We start from the raw sequence: 20,531 nt of genomic DNA, 5'->3' as shown, positions 1-20,531 counted from the left end.
AAGACCAAGACGCTAGGACCACAAAAGAGAAGAATGATAAATTTTACTACATGATAATCAAAAAGTGTAAGATAAAACATACTCTAAAAAAGTTAAGACAACTGGTAGAGACTGAGGGGAAATATCTGTAACATACATAACAAAGAGTTAGTAGCCAAACAGTTCAGGAACACATCAGTAAGAAAAAGATAACCCCGCAGAAAAAAATGGGAAAAGAAAATGAGCAGGCAGCTCACAGAGGAGGAGAATCAGTGAGTTAATGTCTAGGCAGACCTCCCGTGCACGTCAGTGATACACTAAGCCGTTCAGCCCCCCGCAGCCCCGAGCAGCACTGGCATCGCCAGTATTTAGGGGTGAGTCAATTGCTTTGTTTCTGAGGCTCACGTCTGATCTGAAAACCACAAGGACCCGTCATCAAGTGTCTCTATGGGAACATCTCACAAGAGACAGGCCATTTAACACAAGAAACAGAAGATCCCGACGTAGGGATATTCAGCTCTGTGGTAAATCTTGGATTCAGTGTACTGCTCCCCCGAATGCCTTAGACCACTGTGCTGACCGGGGGACCCTCACGCTGCAGACACTGAGAGTGTGCGAGAAGCCTCGATAATCCAAACACGAGTTGGAGGTGACCACTGTCCCTTCTCATGTACACTGATGGGAAGAGACAAGAATTATTTTTTAAAAAGATGTATTCTCGAAGGAATTTTTAATTAAAAAAAATCAAAAGAAAAATTGAACAGTGCCTAAATCTTTATTTTTCATAACCTACATTTTTTTTTCAAATTAGACAGTTTTACACTGAATGACACAAAAGGAAACTTAAATTATCAATAGTTTACACATAAGCTTGATTCCAGTCTTAATGAAAAGAAGAACAAAAACAAAGGCCCTCAAGAAAGCTTCCGAGTTACGTCCCGCTCGGCGGACTGGCGGCTGCTGGCTCTGCTTTTGACTTCGATTGTCTGCTGCGCTCTGGGTTGACAGGCCACGAAGTGCACGAGCCCCCAACCGCAGCTCGCTGGCGGCGGGCACAGACACGCACTTTCCTCACCCGCTGCCCTTGTAACAAACGGAACCGGCTTTTTAAATGTAAACTGCGTGATCCTGGCTAATACAGCCTCTTGAAGCGTCTTCTGCCACCCGCTAGTGACAATCAGTGAGGCGGGGACAGGCGGGCCAGACCAGGAATATCAGGACACAAACTGGTAAAAAGCAACTACTCTACTGGAAATTCATGTCTGGTGAAGTGGGGCCAGATTCTCATCCCTCTATTTCCAAATTGTAAGTATCCTCACACAATTTTACAAGTTAAAATGTCATTTGTGATCGCTGTATCTCTGATTCTACACCCTGAGATACTGCTGGGGAAAGGAAAGACTTCCGTTTCTAAAAATGGACAAAGCCTCCAACTGCTGGCTGCCCGTGCCAGAGCCATCATCTACGCGCTGCATCCCAGCCTCCTCTTGTGCTGGCTCCCGTTCTCTTCTGTGAGTGGAAAGTCTCACAGCGATCTCAGAAAGGTGGTTTTTGGACATTATACAGCTATTTGGCATATCATCTTTGCTTAATTAAAAAGGGTGCTATAAAAATTCCACCAGAGCGAGGTTGGACTCTGGATGCAACAGACTTGGGCTGCGCGGACAGCAGCCGCAGAGCAGTGGGCAGGCACAGAGGCAGTGGGACCACAAAGGCCCCACCCCGCCTGTGCACCGGCCACCACAGTGGCTGGCTGTGCCCTGTGGCTGTCACGAGTGACCACCTTCGTCCTGCCTGCAGTGGACGGCTACAGCTGGCTCTAGCACACAGCCCGCTGCCAGGGCAAGGATCTGTCATTCCTGAAGACCAGTCTCTCAGCTCCACAGGGTTTGCGGCCCAGGGGTGACCAAGCCTGACCGTGTCCACTCTTCCAGCAACAACTGCCACATTAAGGACTTCCCGGGGCTTGCCTTTCCAGCTCTTCTTACAGTACTCACGAGTTGGGGCGTCAGAGGTCACTTAACTCCTCATTTTTTAAGTCAGCAATCCCTTAGCCACAAAAAAGGAAATCCCCATGTTCTTTTTACAGGCATCTGCACAACACTAGCACTGTCAGTTTCTAGATATTTGAGTCCCGGCGGCTTCTCTGAAGGAGACGGTCAAGCGCACCAGGACGGGCTCCCCTCCGGCAGGGCGAATCGTGCGTAGCTAGTTATGATTTTAAGTAGATTATCTTTCACGTTCTCCTGAAGCTCCTGCCAGTTTCTGCTTCCTACATTATGCTTTCACATTAGCTATGATTAGTACATATTTACAGACTTGGGAGAAGAGCATGAAAACGTCGGAAGGCTTTGCTAGGACTTCCCATTTCCCTTCTGCAGCAGCAAAGAGGCAGAATCAGTCCAACACACCAGTATCAGAAAAAGAAAAACACCTCAACAAATTAAAATAATATTCAAACCACAACATTTAGTTTATCTACAGCCAGCTCAATAGCAACATTTATAATATATCAATAATTCTTATCAGATTTTTCTCTTTAGGGTACCTTTTTAATATGTTCTGATTATTTACATCTGTACAAGCAAAGCACACACTTCCAAGTGCACATATTTAATACAGTATCGACTATTTGCATTTACAGGATTTCTCAACAATCTGAAAAAGGTCAACTGCTGAAGATCTTCAGGGTATATTACAGACACCACTGCCAGGTCCTGTGCCACAGAACGCTCGCTCAGTGACACCCAACTGAGCAGCCCCACCCAACTGAGCAGCTCTAACCCACTCGCGCCAACCCAGGGGCCAGTCTCCACCAACTCTAAGCTGTCTTATACAAAAGTTAAGGCAAAGTCATTTTCAAGTTTAAATAAAATTCAAGTCTTTAAATATTGGATGGAAATAATGTTTTAAAAAGAACCCTCAGTCTTGTTAAATAACCTTTTGTGGAATAAACTGTGTATGGTTACATTTAGCAGGAAATGTTTTAATGTCTGCTGCTTAGAATACTTCAAGAAAAAATTTAGGCATTTTAAAACAAAATAATTTATATTTAACTTTATTATAAACTGCTAGCTTTAGTGCATGCGTGTTCTTCAGAGTGCAGCACTTCCAGAAGGGAATCAGTGAGACCCTCGTCTCGGAGGGAACGGTTAGCCTCCCCACCAAGGGCACCGCAGACACCACTCTCCCACGACTTAAGTAACACTTCCACTGTGTGCCGACGCAGAGGTACGGGAAGGCGCCCGCGTTGCTGGCTGACGTGGGGGAGACGCGGGAGCCATGCTGGCTCCCACGCCCTCCTCGCCAGCTCGCAGGAGCAAGACAACATCAGGGTACGTTTTCGCGGGGACACATCAGTGGGCAACCAGGTTTATGTTTTCATTTAAGTTCTATACACAATGTGCTTCGACTCTATCTTACACAACAGCCACTTGAGACAGGAGTGAGAGGCTGGTTACGTGCTTGCAGCACAACAAAACACAAGGTTTCAGGGCTCTCTTGGGTGCATGTCGCCCAGCAGGTCAAAAACGGGCTACACTTTTTTTAAAAAACAAAAACAAAAACACTAGCGTCACTTGCTAAGATTCTGAATGAAGTACAACTCCCATGCCAGCGAGGGTGCAACCTGACCCCATCTCTTCTCCAGGCCACGCTGACCGTGTTGCCTCCAGCCTCGAGCCCAGCTGTCCTCAGCCCACCCACCGGTCTGGACATCTCAGAGGAATGCACTTGCTAACCAGTTATTTTTAAAAAATGAAGTAGCATCGTTCCGCTTAATTTAGAAAAACTCACTATATATCGCTTGCATTCACAGCCACATGGAGGCTTAATAAAAATATCAATTTGTTAGGATAAATGCATTTTCTATCCTGAAAAAAATCAGACTTATGCATCACCTCCAGTTAAGCACCAACCTAAAATAAGGTTTATATTAATTAAATCCTGAAAAATAGATTTTTTTCAAGAGGGGGAAAATCCGACTCATGGAAGAAAAATCACTTGCAGGCACCTCACCGGCCTTGTCTACGCTGCAAGCCCCTAACCAGCGGCTCATTCTTGGCCCCGAGTGGGACAGTGCTTAGTTGTGGCGACCCCAGCTCTTTACAGCCCTCCCAGACCTCAGCGCTCACTGAGGGGACTTGGGAGGGGTGCTCTGTTCTCTGTGTGGACGCTTCCCGGAGGCCGGGGGTGAGGGCCGGCGGCCTGGCGGCCTCCTCTGGTCTTTGGGTGGTCCCGGGTTGGACTTGGGGGCAGGGGGCTCTCTCTCGGCGAGCTTCTTTTCTTCCTTTCCACAACCAACGGCATTGGACTTTTGTTCTTTTGGGGGCTGCAACGGGGAAGACGGAGGCTCTCTACTCGTCCTCTGACAAATCTCCGCATAGCTGGGTTTTCGCAATTCCTGGGAAACAGACACAATGCTGGGATTACGTGCACAAAAGGACACCTCCAAAATGTGTGAAAGTAAGTTCACTTCGGGTAAAAGTGAACAAAGTTTTCAGCAGGTACTCAATTCCACACTCAAAAGTGCTGTCACCTGTAAAAGTTCATAAATTTCAACAACTTTTGTTTCCCCTGCAGCACAAGGTTCCCTCCAAGATACTCTAGAAACATCTTATAAGAATGGGTAAAACCAGAAAAGGTCCTGAGATATGCAGTGCCGACCTCTGTGCACTCTCGAGTCACACGAAAGCAAAAAGGAAAGAAAAGGTGTCCCTGGAAAGAGCCAGAAGCAGCATCTACTTTCTCCACTCACGTGTCCTTGAAAACACCTTCACTTCCCACGCACGGGCTTCCTGGAACGGCCAAACCACACAACCCATCACTTACCAAGGAGCTTCAAATTATGTTTGTGCCCATTTCAAACCACCAGAAGCTGGCAGTGTGGACTCAGGAAGGGTGAACACACAGTTAAAAACTTTTTTTAAAAAGTTAATTTTTCAGGTAAGTGGAAGCTTGAAAGCTAAATAACACAAGAGAAACTTAAAACTACTTCACCTCCGTAAGCCATGTACTAACTTAAAAGTAACTGTAATCTATAAAAATGTTTCCTTTAAAAATGCAACATTATAAACAGGGTTTAACTGCCCAATCTAACTAACAAAAGTTCACCGAATCAGAATAAACAAGGCTGGGTGAACCAAGGGGGAAGGAGGGAGGCAGAGGAGCTGGAGGGGGGCCTGCGGCCAGGAAGGAGCCGCCTGGGTGGGAGCAGGTGGGCAGGGGTGGTGAAGCTTCTTCCTAGCATCCGCTGGGGCGACACTCGCCAAGTGATCGGAATCCATGGAGAACACAGGGCTGCAGTCTTAGGGCTCCAAAAAACAACCTCTCGTAACCAACGCTGAAATAAGAAGCCCCCAGGGGGGCAGCAGTAAGAAATAACCAGGAAACCCAGTGGGAATTCAGCAGCAATACTCCAGGTATTCAGAGCAGAAAGCACAGCACCTACACACGTAAAAAACCCAGCAAACCAGACTTCACTGAAAATAAGCTGACACAGAAAAAGAACACCAAGCCCCTCCTCCCCGGGGCGGGAAGGGCGGCGGGGACACGTACCGTGGCAGCGCCGTTCACCTGCACCGATTTACTCGCCGTTGTAGTTAGGGCAGAAGGAAGTCTGTCCACACTCAAGGCTTCTCTCTGCTTCTCCACCACCTTGGGATCCCTGTAAAAAATGCCACCCAAGGTTTGCATCTCCCGCTCGCGACAGGCAAGGGCAGTCTAAGAACATGGGAGGCTCGGCAGAAGGCGGTACTTACTCCGGCAGACAGGCGGGGGAGGGGGAGCGCCCATAGGCTGCAGACACAGCGCAGGGAGCCGGCACCAAGGGCTCTCTGGAGGTCACTGCGGGGAGTGTGTTCGTGCTTGCATCCGCATTCAGGCTCTGAAAACCAGGGGAAGGACAGTTTAACTTGGGTAGAGACGTAGCCCTCAGATTTCTGTTCTAATGACCTTAAACACACCAACAAAGGTCCCAGTCTGAATGACACGGAGGCTTCCCACCTTCCTCCTGGGGGCACTGGGGTCATTCTGCCGGGACTGAAAGCATGGCCTCGACCAAGGGGAGCAGCTGAAAACATTGCTAACTAGCAGCGTGAGAAAACAGAGCCCTGCCTGTCCTCCAGGGCACTCCCCCACTGCCCGCAAACACCTCGTCACTTCTGGGACTCGGCCCCCCCCCCGGCCTCCACGTTCATTGTCCACAAGCTTGTTTTCTCCACACAGTAAGTGTCAAAGGCATCTTATTCCTGACACCCCAGCGCCTAGCACAGCCTGGCACCCTCAAATATCTGTTACATAATGGAGTTCCCAACCTAATTCCGTATGGCTCCTTCTTGTAACTAAAACCAAAAAGATCGACACTTCAAGATAGACATAAATTTGGGTGTCTCAAGGGGGATGGCAGGTGTTGACAGTTCCTACCCCTGGCAGCAAGTCTATGATTTAGAAGTTTAACAGCCGAGGAAATGGAAGCTTGGAACGTGGACATTAATCTGTCCTTGGTCATGGGACAAAGACATGAGTAGCACCAGTGCTCTTACTCCAGAAAGCGCCCCCGACGCACAGCAGCAGTTCACCAGGGCAGTCTTCCTCGTGCCGTGTGACGAATACGTCACTGGAAGTCAGTACATGAGCAAAGAGCGCTTTCTTATAATTCTACTTTCAGGGCTGATCAAAGGTTCAGAGGCAGACGACACTGAGGCCGTCTAGAGGGAGGGGCGGGCAGGACGGCACCATCTGTGCCCCCTGCCCCTGGTGCTGCAGCCCTGCCGGAAAACCGGACTCTTCCAAGTCCACGCTCAGCTGAAGGAAGCCAGGCCGGCGGGAATGTGGGAATGCAAAATGCCTCCTTTCTGTAAAGGTGCATCTACTCCAGGGTATGGTCTTGCTATGCAGGAGTGCAGACGGCAGCCAGGGTGTGACCCAGCTCACATCTGGGGACGAGCTGCCTAGCCCCTCCCCACCAGCTCCCACACTCAGGCGCCAAGGCAACAGAAAAAGCTGTTGCAGGGGCTCCACGGAGAAGCTGTGGCTCCCCCTGCTGTGGAATCCAGCCAGGCTTGTTTAAAGTAGGTATTGTTTCTTTAAAAAACTAACTTTAAAAAAATACACAGAGAGACTAGAAATGTAAAAAATTGTAGTTGCTGCTTTTGAAGCGCGGTGGAGGCTGGCCTGTTCTCCTCCTGTGCCTGCCACCAAGGGGAGTAAGGACAGGGGGGACACTGGAAGTCAGGGTTCCTCAACCACACTGGCTGTAACATTACTGATGAAGGTAGCAGTAACCCAGAGACCACTGTCTGAAAGTTTAAGACTTAAAATAACACACAAGACACACCAAACGCAGGATGTGATTGTTACTGTAACGTACAGATCCCCGGAGTCCACTCCACCTCAAAGGTGAACAGGAACAGGAACCATGCAGCAGCAGGACGAGGCCTGAACACGGGGCTTTACAAATCCGTCCCTGAGCCGCGGCCTGGACACAGAGGGACTCCTATCTGGGGCAGTAAGTGACTGTGGTGTAGAGCCAGGCAGAGATCTCACAGGAGGACACATGTTACCGTGGCAACTTGCTAGGTGTCCCACACCTCTGGCCCACGAGAGCTCACGTAGGCGCCACCTGTCAGTCATGGCAGCTGCACAGACCCTCGTGCCTTGTTAACTGTTACAGAACCCAGAAGGAGCACTGTAGAGGAGGATGCTCTGGCTTCTGCAGCTGGCCTGATGCTTGGGGATGTAATCAGCGCAGAAGAGGGAGAGCAGCTAGTGTGGTCACACACCTGACCAAAGCCGCCAACCAGTACTACGGTAGCATGTTTCTGGGCTCCTTGTTACAGCGTAGGTCACTAAAAATTTATCATTTCTGTTGTGACTCAGATTTCTGTTTTATTTTGTAGACTTGTAAAATAAACGCAGGTCCTGAATAACAACAATAAAAGTGTATCTGAGCCTTGGGGTGACGGAGCGCGTCTGTACGGCACATGAAGCCAGTTTCTACCTCTGACCTTGGAAGGCAGTGAGGGAATTAACAGAGAAGGTCTAGCCCGGGTTCAAGCCTGACCCTTCCACTCCAGATCCACGCAGCCTCTGGATCACTCGCCCTCTCTGAAGCTCTTCCACATACAAAGACTGCCTGTACGAAAGCGTGGCAGAGTGCCTGGTGCAAACTCGGCACTAAGCAAACATTAGCGGTATGTATCTTACCCTTTCTTTTGAGGACCCTATTAACAAGCTAGACAGCCTGTTTTCAAACAGGTCCTCTGTCTTCAGGTGGCCTGCTGCCCCAGGCAACGGAGGGAAGTTGGACAGTCCCAATTCAAAGCTCGGGGAGGGGGGCTTTGGTGGCGTCGGAGACTGAGTTTGACTCCTCTGAAAGAGAACAACACTGTCATGTTGCAGATGCACAGACCGTCCTATACGAAGACACAGAGCAGAAGGGCAAGGCAACCAATCCATTCTAGCTTCTGATTTCCACCTCTGTCTCCCAAAAACCACCATCCTTCATCATTTAAGCAAAGGTCATTTGTTAGGCAACTGTAACCATCAGGAGCACAGCTGCAAAGCCGAACCCTCTGGGGACCACCCCAGCTGTACAGAGCTACCTCTCTGCGATGCCAAGACCGTCTGGTTTCCGGTCCACAGTCGGCCAACACAGACCAGGGGGACACAGGCATGCAGCTGAGCACAGCACAGAGACAGGGACGGGCAAGTGTGGGAGGCAAACTCAACCCCCACTGGTCGAACATCACAATAGCCTGAGTATAGCCACTGACCGTACGCATCTTCAGACAAGGACTGTGTTATTATCGGAGTGCCTGTCATCCAACTTACAAAGGAGACGGTGAAAGAAATAAACAGAAAAATGCCACTCTGAACTCTCTGAAACTTATGTTAAGAAATTTTACAAAGATTTGTTAGAAAAAAATAGTTTAAGAAGGGGGAAGGGGCTTCAGTTATCTGAAACCTAATTCAATCAAACACTTTATATTTTAAAATCGCTATGTAAAAACATGGTATTTGATGACAGATTTTTATCAGATTCCTTATTTTCTTCATAATAATATCTAAGAATAATTTATAAACCCAAGATCCCAGAAGAAAGGCAATGATGTATTTTTTTGAAAAATTATCAAAGCAAATTGCTTTAACAAGCTACACTCATATTTTGAGTGTCCAGTTGCTTGGAGAAGATAAGGGACAGAAGGGGGACAGCTGTCTCTGTGGAACGCAGGATACTCTGGAAACAATGTTTTCATGGGTCTCACTTAGCTGCAAAGGACCAACACTGCCCAGCAACTTAAACAAAAAGGAAGATGATTCCTTATGGAAGCAGAATCTGGAGAAAATCTGTTAGAACTCAAAAGACAGCAGGTTAAAGAGTGAAAAGGGACCCACACTGACAAAAACCCCACCATCTCGTGGGGGAATTCATCCCAAATGACAGAACAAGATAAAACCATAGCCAGAGATCTAAGCAAAACAGATATAATATACTTGATAGAGAACTTAAAGTAATGATCATAAGGATACTCACTGAGCTTGAGAAAAGAATAGAAGACATCAGGAAGACCCTTACCACAGAGATAAAAGAGCAAAAAAACCCAAAAACAACAACAAAAACAACAATCGATCAGAGTATGAGCATAATAAACAAGATTGGAAACAGGCCTGATGCAATGAACCACAGGCTGGAAGAAACAGGAATGAATCAGTGACCTAGAAGATGAAGTAATGGAAAGTAATGAAGCTGAACAAAAGAGAGAAAGAATTATGGAACACGAGAAGAAACTCAGGGAACTCAGCAACTCCTTCAAACGTAATAACATTCTTGTCACAGGAGTTCCAGAAGAACAAGAGAGAAAAGGGGGCAGAAAGTTTACGTGAGGAAGTAACAGCTGAAAACTTCCCTCATCTGGCTGGAAGGAGACCATGGACATGCCTATCCAGGAGGCAAAAAGAACTACCATCAAAATCAACAAAAGCAGGCCAACACCAAGACATACCGTAATTAAATTTGCAAAATATAGTGATAAAGAAAAAGTCTTAAAAGCGCCAAGACAAAATAAGTCATTAACTTACAAAGGAAGACACCCATAAGGTCAGCTGGAGATATTTGAACAGAAACCTGGCAAGCCAGAAGGGAGTGGCATGATATATTCAATGTGCTGAATGGGAAAAATCTGCATCCAAGAACACGACATGCAGCAAGGCTTTCATTCAGAATAGGAGAGACAAAGGGTTTCCCAGACCAACAAAACCTAAAGAAGTTCATGACCACTAAACCAGCCCTGCAACAAATATTAAAGGGGACTCTTTGAGGGGAAAAGAAAGACCGAAAATGACAAAGACAGGAAAGGATCAAAGAAAATCTGCAGAAACAACAAAACAAGTAATAAAATGGCACCAAATATGTATCTATCAACAATCACTCTGAATGTAAATGGACTAAATGCTCCCATCAAAAGACACAGGGCATCAGAACAGATTAAAAAAGGCAAGGTCCATCTATGTGCTACCTATGAGAGACTAATTTTCGACCCAAAGATACCTCCAGATTGAAAGTGAGGGGTGGAGAATCATTTATCAAGCAAATGCATGTCAAAGAGAGCCACAGTAGCAACACTTACACCAGACAAACTAGATTTTAAACCAAAGACTGTAACAAGAGATCAAGAAGGGCACTATATCACAGTAAAGAGGACAATCCAACAAGATCTAAAAACTGTATTTGTGCAGCCAACATGGGAGCACCCAAATATCTAAATCAATTAATAAAAAACATAAACTTATTGGTGGTAATACAGTAACAGTAGGGGACTTTCACACCCCACTCACAGCAATGGACAGATCATCTAAGCAGCAAATCAACAAGGAAACAATGGCTTTGAGTGACACACTGGAGCAGATGGACTTCACAGATATGTTCAGAACACTGCATTCTAACATAGCAGAATACATGTTCTTTGCAAGTGCACACAACACACTTTCTCCAGAATAGACCGCATATTAGGTCACAAAGCAGGCCTCAACAAGTACAAAAAGACTGAGATCATACCACCCATATTTTCAGACCACAAAGCTATGAAACTTGAAGTAAACCACAAGGAAAAAATCTGGGAAGACCATAAATACAAGGAGGTTAAACAACGTGCTACTAAACAATGAATGAATGGGTCAACCAGGAAAGCAAACAAGAAATAAAAAAACACACAGAAACAAATGAAAGTGAAAACACAGTGGTCCAAAACCTTTGGGATGCAGCACAAGCTGTTCTAAGAGTGAAGGATATAGCCATACAGGCCCACCTCAAGAAGCAAGAAAAATCTCAAATAAACAACCTAATTTTACACCTAAAAGGAGCTAGAAAAAGCACAACAAAGCCTAAAGCCAGCAGAAGGAAGGAAATAATAAAGATGAGAGCAGAAATAAGTGATACAGAGACTAAAGAAAACAACAGAACAGATCAATGGAACCAGGAGCTGGTTCTCTGAAAAAACTAGTAAAACTGATAAACTCCTAGCGAGACTTACCAAAAAGAAAAGAGAAAGGACCCTAAATAAATAAAATCACAAATGAGAGAAAAGAAATAAAAACCAACACCACAGAAATACGAACAATAATAAGAGGATATTATAAAAAACTATATGCCAAAAAACTAGACAACCTGGAAGAAAAAAAAATTCCTAGAAACATATAATCTACCAAAACTGAAAAACGAAGAAAAAGAAAATCTGAACAGACCAATAACCAGCAGAGAAATTGAATCAGTACTTAAAAAAATTCCCAACAAACAAAAATCCAGGGCCACATGACTTCCCAGGGGAATTCTACCAGCATTATCCTAACTGTAAAATCAGATAAAGACTCCACTTAAAAAAAAAGAGAACCTCAGGCCAATGTCCCTGAGGAACACGGATGCAAAAATTCTCCATAAAATACTAGCAAACCAAATCCAATAATACATTAAAAAAATCATTCACTACAATCAAGTGGGATTTGTTCCTGGGCTGCAAGCATGGTTCAATATTCACAATCAATCAACATAATTTACGACACTAATAAAAGGATAAAAACCACATGATGATTTCAGTAGATGCAAACACAGCATCTGACAAAGTACAACATCATTCATGATGTACACAGTACATCAACCCTCAACAAAGTAGGTACAGAGGGAATATACCTCAACATACAATGAAAGCCATCTATGAAAATCCCACAGCATCTTCATGGGGAAAAACTTGAGAGCTATTCCTGTATGGTCAGGAACACGACAGGGATGTCTGCTCTCACCACTGTTATAGAACACAGCACTGAAGTCTTGGCCTCAGCAATCAGACAACAGAAAGAAATAAAAGTCATCCAGTGGCGCTGGGTGGCTCAGTCAGTGAAGCACCTGCCTTCGGCTCAGGTCATGATCCCAGGGCCCTGGGATCGAGCCCCATATCGGGCTCCCTGCGCAGCGGGGAGTCTGCTTCTCCCTCTCCTCTCTGTTTGCGCTCTCTCTTGCTATCTCTGTCTGTCTCTCAAATAAATGAATAAAATCTTTTAAGAAAGAGAAGAAAAGAAAGAAAAGTCATCCAAATCGGCAAGGAAGAAGTCAAAATTTTCACTATTTGCAGATGACATGATAGCCTATATAGAAAACTGGAAAGATTCCACCCAAAACTGCTAGAACAGATACACGAATTCAGTAAAGTCACAGGTTACAACATCAATGTGCAGAAATCTGTTGCATATCTATACACCAATAATGAAGCAGAAGAAAGAGAAATTAAGGAATCGATCCCATTCACAATTACACCAAAAACAGTTAAGATATCCAGGAATAAGCCTGACCAAACAGGTGGAAGACCTATACGCTCTGAAAACTATAAAACACTGATCAGAGAAATCAAAGATGACACAAAGAAATGGAAAGGCATTCCATGTTCATGCACTGGGAGAACAAATATTGTGAAAATGTCTATACGACCCAAAGCAATCTACACATTTAATGCAATCCCTATCAAAATACCCATAGCATTTTTCACAGAGCTGGAACAAACAATCCTAAAGTTTGTATGGAACCAGAAAAGACCCTGAATTGGCAAGCAATCTTGAAAAAGAACAAAAGCTCGAAGCATAACAATTCTGGACTTGAAGCTGTATTACGAAGCTGTAATCATCAAGACAGTATATGGCACTGGCACAGAAACAGACACATGTATCAGTGGAACAGAGCAGAGAACCAGAAATGGACCCTCAACTCTGTGGTCAACCAATCTTCAACAAAGCAGGAAAGAATAGCCAATGGGAAAAAGACAGTCTCTTCAACAAATGGTGTTGGGAACATTGGACAGCCACATGCAGAAGAATGAAACCAGACCATTTTCTTACACCATACACAAAAATAAATTCAAAATGGATCAAAGACCTAACGGTGACACCTGAAACCGTAAAAATCCTAAAGAGAACACAGGCAGTAATTTCTCTGACAGTGGCAATAGCAATTTCTTTCCTGGTATGTCTCCAGAGGCAAGGGAAACAAAAGCAAAAATGAACTACTAGGACTTCAAGATAAAAAGCAGAAGAAACAACAAAACTAAAAGGCAACTTTCAGAATGGAAGATACATGCAAATGACACTACAGATAAAGGGCTAGGATCCAAAATCTATAAAGAACTTCTCAAATTCAACACCCCAAAAATGCATAGTCCTATTAAAAAAAAGACAGAAAACACGAACAGACATTTCTCCAAAGACATGTGGATGGCGAAGAGACACATGAAAAGATGCCCCACGTCACCCGCCATCCAGGAAATGCAAATCAAAACCACAATCACAAATCAAAATGTCACGCTGGCCAGAACGGCTAAAATTAACAAGACAGGGAACAGCAAATGTTGTGAGGATGTGGAGAAAGGGGAACCCTCTTACACTGTTGGTGGGAACACAAACTCGGGAAAACAGCATGGGGGTTCCTCAAAAAGTTAAAAATAGAACGGCCCTGTGATCCAGCAATTGCACTACTAAGTATTTACCCAAAGGATACAAAAACTAATTCAAAGGGATACATGCACCCCGATGTTTACAGCAGTGTTATTTACAACAGCCAAACTATGGAAGCAGCCCAAGTGTCCATCAACTGATAAATGGATAAAGAAGAGGTGGTGTATATATGTAACAATGGAGTATTACTCAGCCATCAAAATGCACGAACTCTTGTCATCTGCAATGACATGGATGGAGCTAGGGAGTATTACGCTGAGTGAAATAAGTCAGTGAGAGAAAGACAAATACCATATGATTCCACTCATACGTAGAATTAAAGAATCAAAACAGATGAGCAAGGGGAAAAGAGAGAGAGAGAAGAGGGGGGAGAGAGAAAGAGAGAGAGAAACCAAGACACAGACTCCTCACTCTAGAGAACACACTGCTGGTCGCCAGAGGGGAGGTAGGTGGGGGGTGGGGGAAACAGGTGATGGGGGTGAAGGAGCGCACTTGCGGTGATGAGCACCGGTGACATACAGAAGCACTGAATCACTACACTATACACTAATGTTACACTGTGTTGACTAACTGGAATTAAAATGAAAACTTTAAAAATAAATACATAAAACGCAATAGGAAGTTAAAAATATCAATCCCACTGTGTCTTTCTGGCATCCCCGCCTACTTCTCACCTTCATCATGGTGCAGGTATGTGACGTTCAGCTCAGCTTCGGTGAGTGACGTGCCCTCAGAAGCTCGCTCGCATTTCCTAGCCATTCAGCCCCTCCATGCTCCCGGAACTCAGCAAGGCTCTAAGTTATGCACAGGCCTGTGGTCTCAAAGTAGTTCTCAGGGGCTTTAAACATCTGCATTTTTCTGAGGTGAACCCAGGTTTTCAGAAGACCACATTTCTAGGCATTTAAGCTTCACAAAAATTTACTAAGTCTTGAGTTTTTAGGAATGAGAGAGGCAGGCAACAACTGCCTAGATGCAGGAGTTACAGAATGGCAGTGCCTACAGATGAGGTCTGATCTTGAATGCAGTGTTTAACACTTCTCAGGATTTGCACGGCTTGAGGTGAGGTGGCCCTGGTCCCACAGCCTGGTTGGGCCAAGTGAGCACATGCTGTTACCCGTCTCTAAGATCCTGAAGTCACCAGAATATCCCAACACAGCCACAAATGCATTCCCCTTAAGAAATGCACTTGCATCATGTGTCTGGCCTTCCAAGTGGCCACACGTATCACCACGTGAGTCAGGAACACAAAATGTAACAGATGGCAATGGGAGGAAACGTCACTTCTGAAGGTAATTTAGTAACCAAGGAGAATAATTCATTAAAGGTAACTAATAACTGACGACCTACTCTGATGCTAGTCTTGTTAAGTCAAAATGTTACAGGAATTCATTAATTCCAACTGGAATCAACCAATATAAATGACCTTACCAAAGGGTTCACCAAAAACCAGACTAAACTGACCAATGAGGCAGAATTATGGGTGGTTTTATTAACTACTAATTCGTATTTTCCAAGTTTAAGACAGAGAAAATAGATCTTTCGAAATGGGAAAGCACATACCCACTGGCTCAGGGAACTGGACCAAGAATTTACTCAAGGTCTTTCCAGTCCTCCAAGTGTCTACATTCTTCCTCCCACGTGTCCATGCACGCTTCTAACTGGGCATACTTCATGTGGAGACACACCGATCCCTCCCCACCCCCCCCCCCCCAGAGCTCTGCAGAAGCAGTATCATCCATAGGAGGAACTTTTACTTAACCCTGGCAAATGTGGCCACACCTCAGGTGCTAAGCACTCACACAAGCCCCCCCCTTAATCTTGGGTTTGTTCCAACTGTAACTTATAGCAGAAGGCGGTAAGGCTTTCTACATAGGGGATACAAGTTAAATGTTTTAAATGAAAAATACTGATGAACTAATTCCTACACACAAGTTCACTCTGCTTGTCAGAACTGTTAAGTTCACGTTATTTCACTCATACCGTACAGTTACCCACACAAAGACAACTCATCTCAATGTGTGTGTACAGCGCCATGTGTGCACACTAGGCTCTCAGCCGTGCCCACCACACAGCGCGTGCACATGCTGATATCAGGTGGTGACACTCGGAGACTCGTTAGCAACCAGCATTTCTACCGAATCACCTCCAGCTTCTCTTCAGGCCGCCACGTCAGTTATCACCTGATGCTCATCACATTAAGAGAAAACCTCTTCTGAAAAGCTCCACATGTCTTAACCTTCATTTACGTAGTTAAACCTCATGTTTAGATTTGTTTAAAAGTCTTAGAATAGTGTCAAGGGCTGGATGTACTCACTGTCAGCTTCTCCTCCCGTTTCTTCCGGTAACCAAAGGAATTCTTCCTACAGAAGAGGAAATCGAAAGACAGTGAATTTTTTCCCACTTGGAAGGTTTTTCATTGAGCACATGTATGTGCACACAGTTAATCTTTCTTACTTTGTAATCTGTTACAGATGACTTTTAAGTGCAAAATCCCAACCTTAGGAAGTATAAGAAAAATAAAACTTCTACAGTAAAAGAGTAAAACTGGTGTCTTGATTAAAAAAAAAGAAAGAAAAAACTGGGGCGCCTGGGTGGCTCAGCCATTACGCATCTGCCTTCGGCTCAGGTCATGATCCCAGAGTCCTGGGATCGAGCCCCGCATCAGACTCCCTGCTCGGCAGGAAACCTGCTTCTCCCTCTCACACTTCCCTTGTGTTCCCTCTCTCGCTCTGTCAAACAAACAAACAAACAAACAAACAAACAAATAAATGGAGAAGGAGAAGGAGAAGGAGAAGAAGGAAGGAAGGAAGGAAGGAAGGAAGGAAGGAAGGAAGGAAGGAAGGAAGGAAGGATAAAAACATTTACTGACAGAATTTTCCTAGTGGTCATTTAGAATTTTTGTTATAGAAATACTTGAATGTCCATTCAGTTGCAATGACAAGATATATAAAGATATATAAAACCAGACAATGAGCTACACAGGTGAAACGCTAAACACTGCTAATGAAAATACACCAGGTTAATCATCAAAGTGGAAAGACCCCGAAGCAACCTGGTGTGCTCTCACTCCGTCCCTCCCTCCCTCTCAGCCCTGACATGACTGTGTCAGCCCCTGCCCGCTACCACCAGTCGGCACCAGGGTTTCCAAGCCCTGGGGACCAGCAAGACCCAGCTTCCAGCTACGTGCACAGGGCTCTAGATTTCTGGGGGCCAGCACCGTGCCCCACACTGAAGCAACCAACACCGACAGAGTGGCCAAGTCCCGGCAGGCCCTGAGGCCACACTCCACTTTCATGCCTGTGGCCTAACAGCCCATAAGCTAATTCTACTTCCTAATTTCATTTTTATTTACTTATCCTTTTGTTATTTCAACTGAATATACTGCTACTGTGTAAGCTGGAAAGGAATTCAAAAAAATAATCCTGACTAATTCTTTTACTTTATAGGAAACCTACAAGCAGTCTTGCCCAAGATGGCCTAATAAATTAGGATGAGCTTAGAGCCCTCGACTGTGATATATTTGAAAATAACAATTATAAAACATGCCTAAACTGACGGAATTTGAAAATATTAGTAACTTATTAGGACAGGTAGCTCGTAGCTGTCCGACAGCAGCTCTGAAGGACTCACCTCCCTCTCCCCAGGCCAGGAGGCGACTCCGCGCTGCTCTGCTCCACTCGACCAGACCCAACCTCCCTCTTGGTGTAGGTGGGAGGATTCTGTATCCGTGTCCTAGGCTGACCTGTCTGCCGTGTTTGTGGGCTTCGAACACCATTAATTAGCCGGTCTGCAGTGAAGTTAAATATCGAAGGGCTTTCTAATAGCCCAGCTCCTCTCTCTGCACTAGGAATGGCATGGCGTAGATGAGATTTACTAGGATTCCTGTAAACAAAAGGTTTGCATGCACTCAGTCATGATGCAATCATGGCTTCCTAAAATGAGAGCGCTAATGTATGAATGTCTCAGCTAAAATGTGCTCTTTAGAAAAATATTAAAAACGTTACTGAAGAAATAGTTCGCGCATACTGTGTCTGACAGCGCAAATCTATAAAGCATCAACGTGCTGCTTAGCGGCAGTCCAAGCCCACGTGAGAAGCAGGCACACGCAGATGCGAGCTGCGGAGAATCTGCAGGCACTCAGTACACATTTCAGGGCTTCATCTCGCAGAATGTAATTCTATGCCTTGAGGAGTTGTATCCGCACTAGGCAGACACATCCCAACAGATCATCAGAAGCAGCTTCTTCACTCAGTGAAAAGGACTCACGCACGCGGTGAGGATTACCAGGTTTAACACTAACTGTCCTGCTTTGCTGTTCGAGTACACGAAATGGCCATGACCCGTTACCACAAACCCCAGACAACCACAGCATTTCAACCACTCATGGAACTTGCCTGCTTCTTGGAGGGTACTGTCTGAGTGAAGTCAGAGGAGATGCTGCAGGTTTGAAGGTTGGAGACGTAAACCCATTTATAAATCCAGTATTTGGAAATGGAGTTACCTAGATTCATTAGAAACAAACAAGTCAACAAGCCATAAACAGACCTGGAGTTGGCTAACACCGAACCCTGTGGTTGCCTGGGTTGTTTCTTGACATCTTATTCCATTTTATACCGCAAATATTCCCAGGCTGAAAAGATCATTGTTAGATCACTGCCAATGATCAGTATTTCCTGAGCCAGGCTGGGGGCTAAGACCTTTTTCTGGGCCAACTCGGGTGATCTCCCTGCAGCAGCCTGCCAAGGAAGCCAACTGACAACTGCGCAGAGGCTAGAGCTGAGAGCAAGTTGTGACAGAAAACAGATGTTAGGGACAGCGCAGGACCAAAAATTGCTGATTTAAAGGAAAAAAAAAAAAGCAACACGGGAAACTCTGGGGCAGAAAGACACCCTTGGAACTTTGTAAGACCTCAACATACTATTTGAGAACAGCTGCCAGAGTCAGACTATTTAAAAATGGATCAATCCCACCAGAAACAGATTTTGAAGATTGTAAACCACACTAAAACCACTACTGACAAATCATTTCCTGTATGTACTTCTACATACACAACTCATATTTGCGAAACTGTGCTCAAGAGTGTAAACAGTAAGTTCCTAACCCAATAATCTAACACGACTTGCTGAGAAGTCACACGTGCTGTACCTTCACATCTGCTCAAGATGACACAGTACGCTTTAGAGCAGGCAAAGCCGATCCCCAGACCAGGATCAAAGGAACCCTCCTAAATGGCCAGCCAACTGATCCAGGTGCCAATGGCCCTGCTCCGGCACGGATATGGGTGCGACCAGAGAAACTGGAGAAGCGACTTCACTCAAGAGGAACTAAACAGCACAAGCATGGCGGTTAGCCTCCTTGGGAGAAATTCTCCAACACGGGAGTTTAAGGACTCTATCTCCCTTGAAGGTTCTCTCATCATGGATCAGCTACATGGCTGTTGGCACACTTTTACAGAAGGTCGCAAAGGTCTCAAAAGAGTAGTGCATTATTAGCATTCCCTCTGGAGAGCGGAAGCACCTCCGAATGCCAGCACCTGTCTGCTAACTGCCCCACTGCGGTGGTTCTGGACCCCAGGGCTCTGCCAGTGCCCGAGAGGACCTCTCCTGACTCTTCCCCGTCTGCCCTTCTCACGTCCCCTAAGCCACGGGCCGAGTCCACACACCTCAGGGCACGTTTAAGAAGCCGTACAGCTTCGTCTCCCAGCTCCCCGCCTCAGACCCTGGGTCAGCTCAGAGATACCCACGACGCCAGCCCCCGCCCAGTGCCTCGGCACAGGATGCCCACTCTCCTGCAGCCCCCCTGCCTTCCACCCCTTTGGATACACTCAACAGAAGAGGACGTAGCACCTGATAGCCCCCTAATTTTAAGTTTCATAGTATTCGGTCCCATTTCTTCAATTATTGCCTGTCTGACATCATTATCTTTTCCGGGCTGCATTATTCCACGGACACGTCCGTATGTTTCGGTATAAACAGGCACCAACCACCCCTAGCTGAGGCGACACTCTTCTCTCCCGCTCACCCTCTTCGGTCAACACCCTTTTTCTGTCATGAGTGGTAACTAGAGCCCCAGATGACATCCCCAGCAGGGCCTGGCTCGCAGGCAGCTCCCACATTCCCCACCTGACCCGAGCACCACACAACTGGCTGTTGGGTCGGTCCACAGACATATCCTCAAAGTCATTAACTCGACTCCTGCTTTCTGACCACGACCTTCCACACACTCCACCTTCCCTCTCTCTGGTTCAAGCTAAAGCTGCCCAGCAACCTCAGGCACACCTGTCCATCAGTCCATCCCCACTGTCTCAGTTGGGAGGCCAAGGGAGGGGCTGATCAGACAAGTCCTGCTTCTCACATCCTACATCCCACACCCCACCAAGCTCGTGCCAGTGCCCAGGCAGGGTCCACCTGACCTCGCTGACCTCTCTGAACTCCCTGGCAGCACAACTGTGTTGGGGAGCGACTACATCCACTACACAGACCAGTCATCTCTAGGGCTGGTGTGAGCAAAAAAGCTTGTAGGTCTTCTACTGGTCTTCAACTTTATTAAAACTCCTCTGT

The 20,531-nt window shown here is 45.8% G+C and overlaps 1 protein-coding gene across 2 annotated transcripts in view; it reads right to left on the bottom strand.

Annotated features, from left to right (window-relative positions):
* Nucleotides 1-735: 735 nt before the first annotated feature.
* The window catches only part of LARP4B (La ribonucleoprotein 4B), an 88,747-nt gene continuing 68,951 nt past the window's right edge, over nucleotides 736-20,531 (bottom strand). For both annotated transcript variants that reach the window (XM_045812965.2, XM_045812964.2), the window contains 7 exons: nucleotides 18,366-18,472; nucleotides 17,602-17,853; nucleotides 16,286-16,331; nucleotides 8,185-8,349; nucleotides 5,739-5,863; nucleotides 5,536-5,644; nucleotides 736-4,381 (listed from right to left, as the gene is read on the bottom strand). In XM_045812965.2, coding sequence (XP_045668921.1) covers nucleotides 4,109-4,381; nucleotides 5,536-5,644; nucleotides 5,739-5,863; nucleotides 8,185-8,349; nucleotides 16,286-16,331; nucleotides 17,602-17,853; nucleotides 18,366-18,472 — 1,077 coding nt within the window. In that variant the 3' untranslated portion in view covers nucleotides 736-4,108. The remainder of the gene's footprint in view (nucleotides 4,382-5,535; nucleotides 5,645-5,738; nucleotides 5,864-8,184; nucleotides 8,350-16,285; nucleotides 16,332-17,601; nucleotides 17,854-18,365; nucleotides 18,473-20,531) is intronic.

This window comes from Ursus americanus, chromosome 31, assembly GCF_024610735.1.
Source record: "Ursus americanus isolate L20-20 chromosome 31, mUrsAme1.1.p, whole genome shotgun sequence".
In the NCBI taxonomy this organism is placed as follows: domain Eukaryota; kingdom Metazoa; phylum Chordata; class Mammalia; order Carnivora; family Ursidae; genus Ursus; species Ursus americanus.
This window is presented reverse-complemented; position numbering and strand designations above follow the sequence as displayed.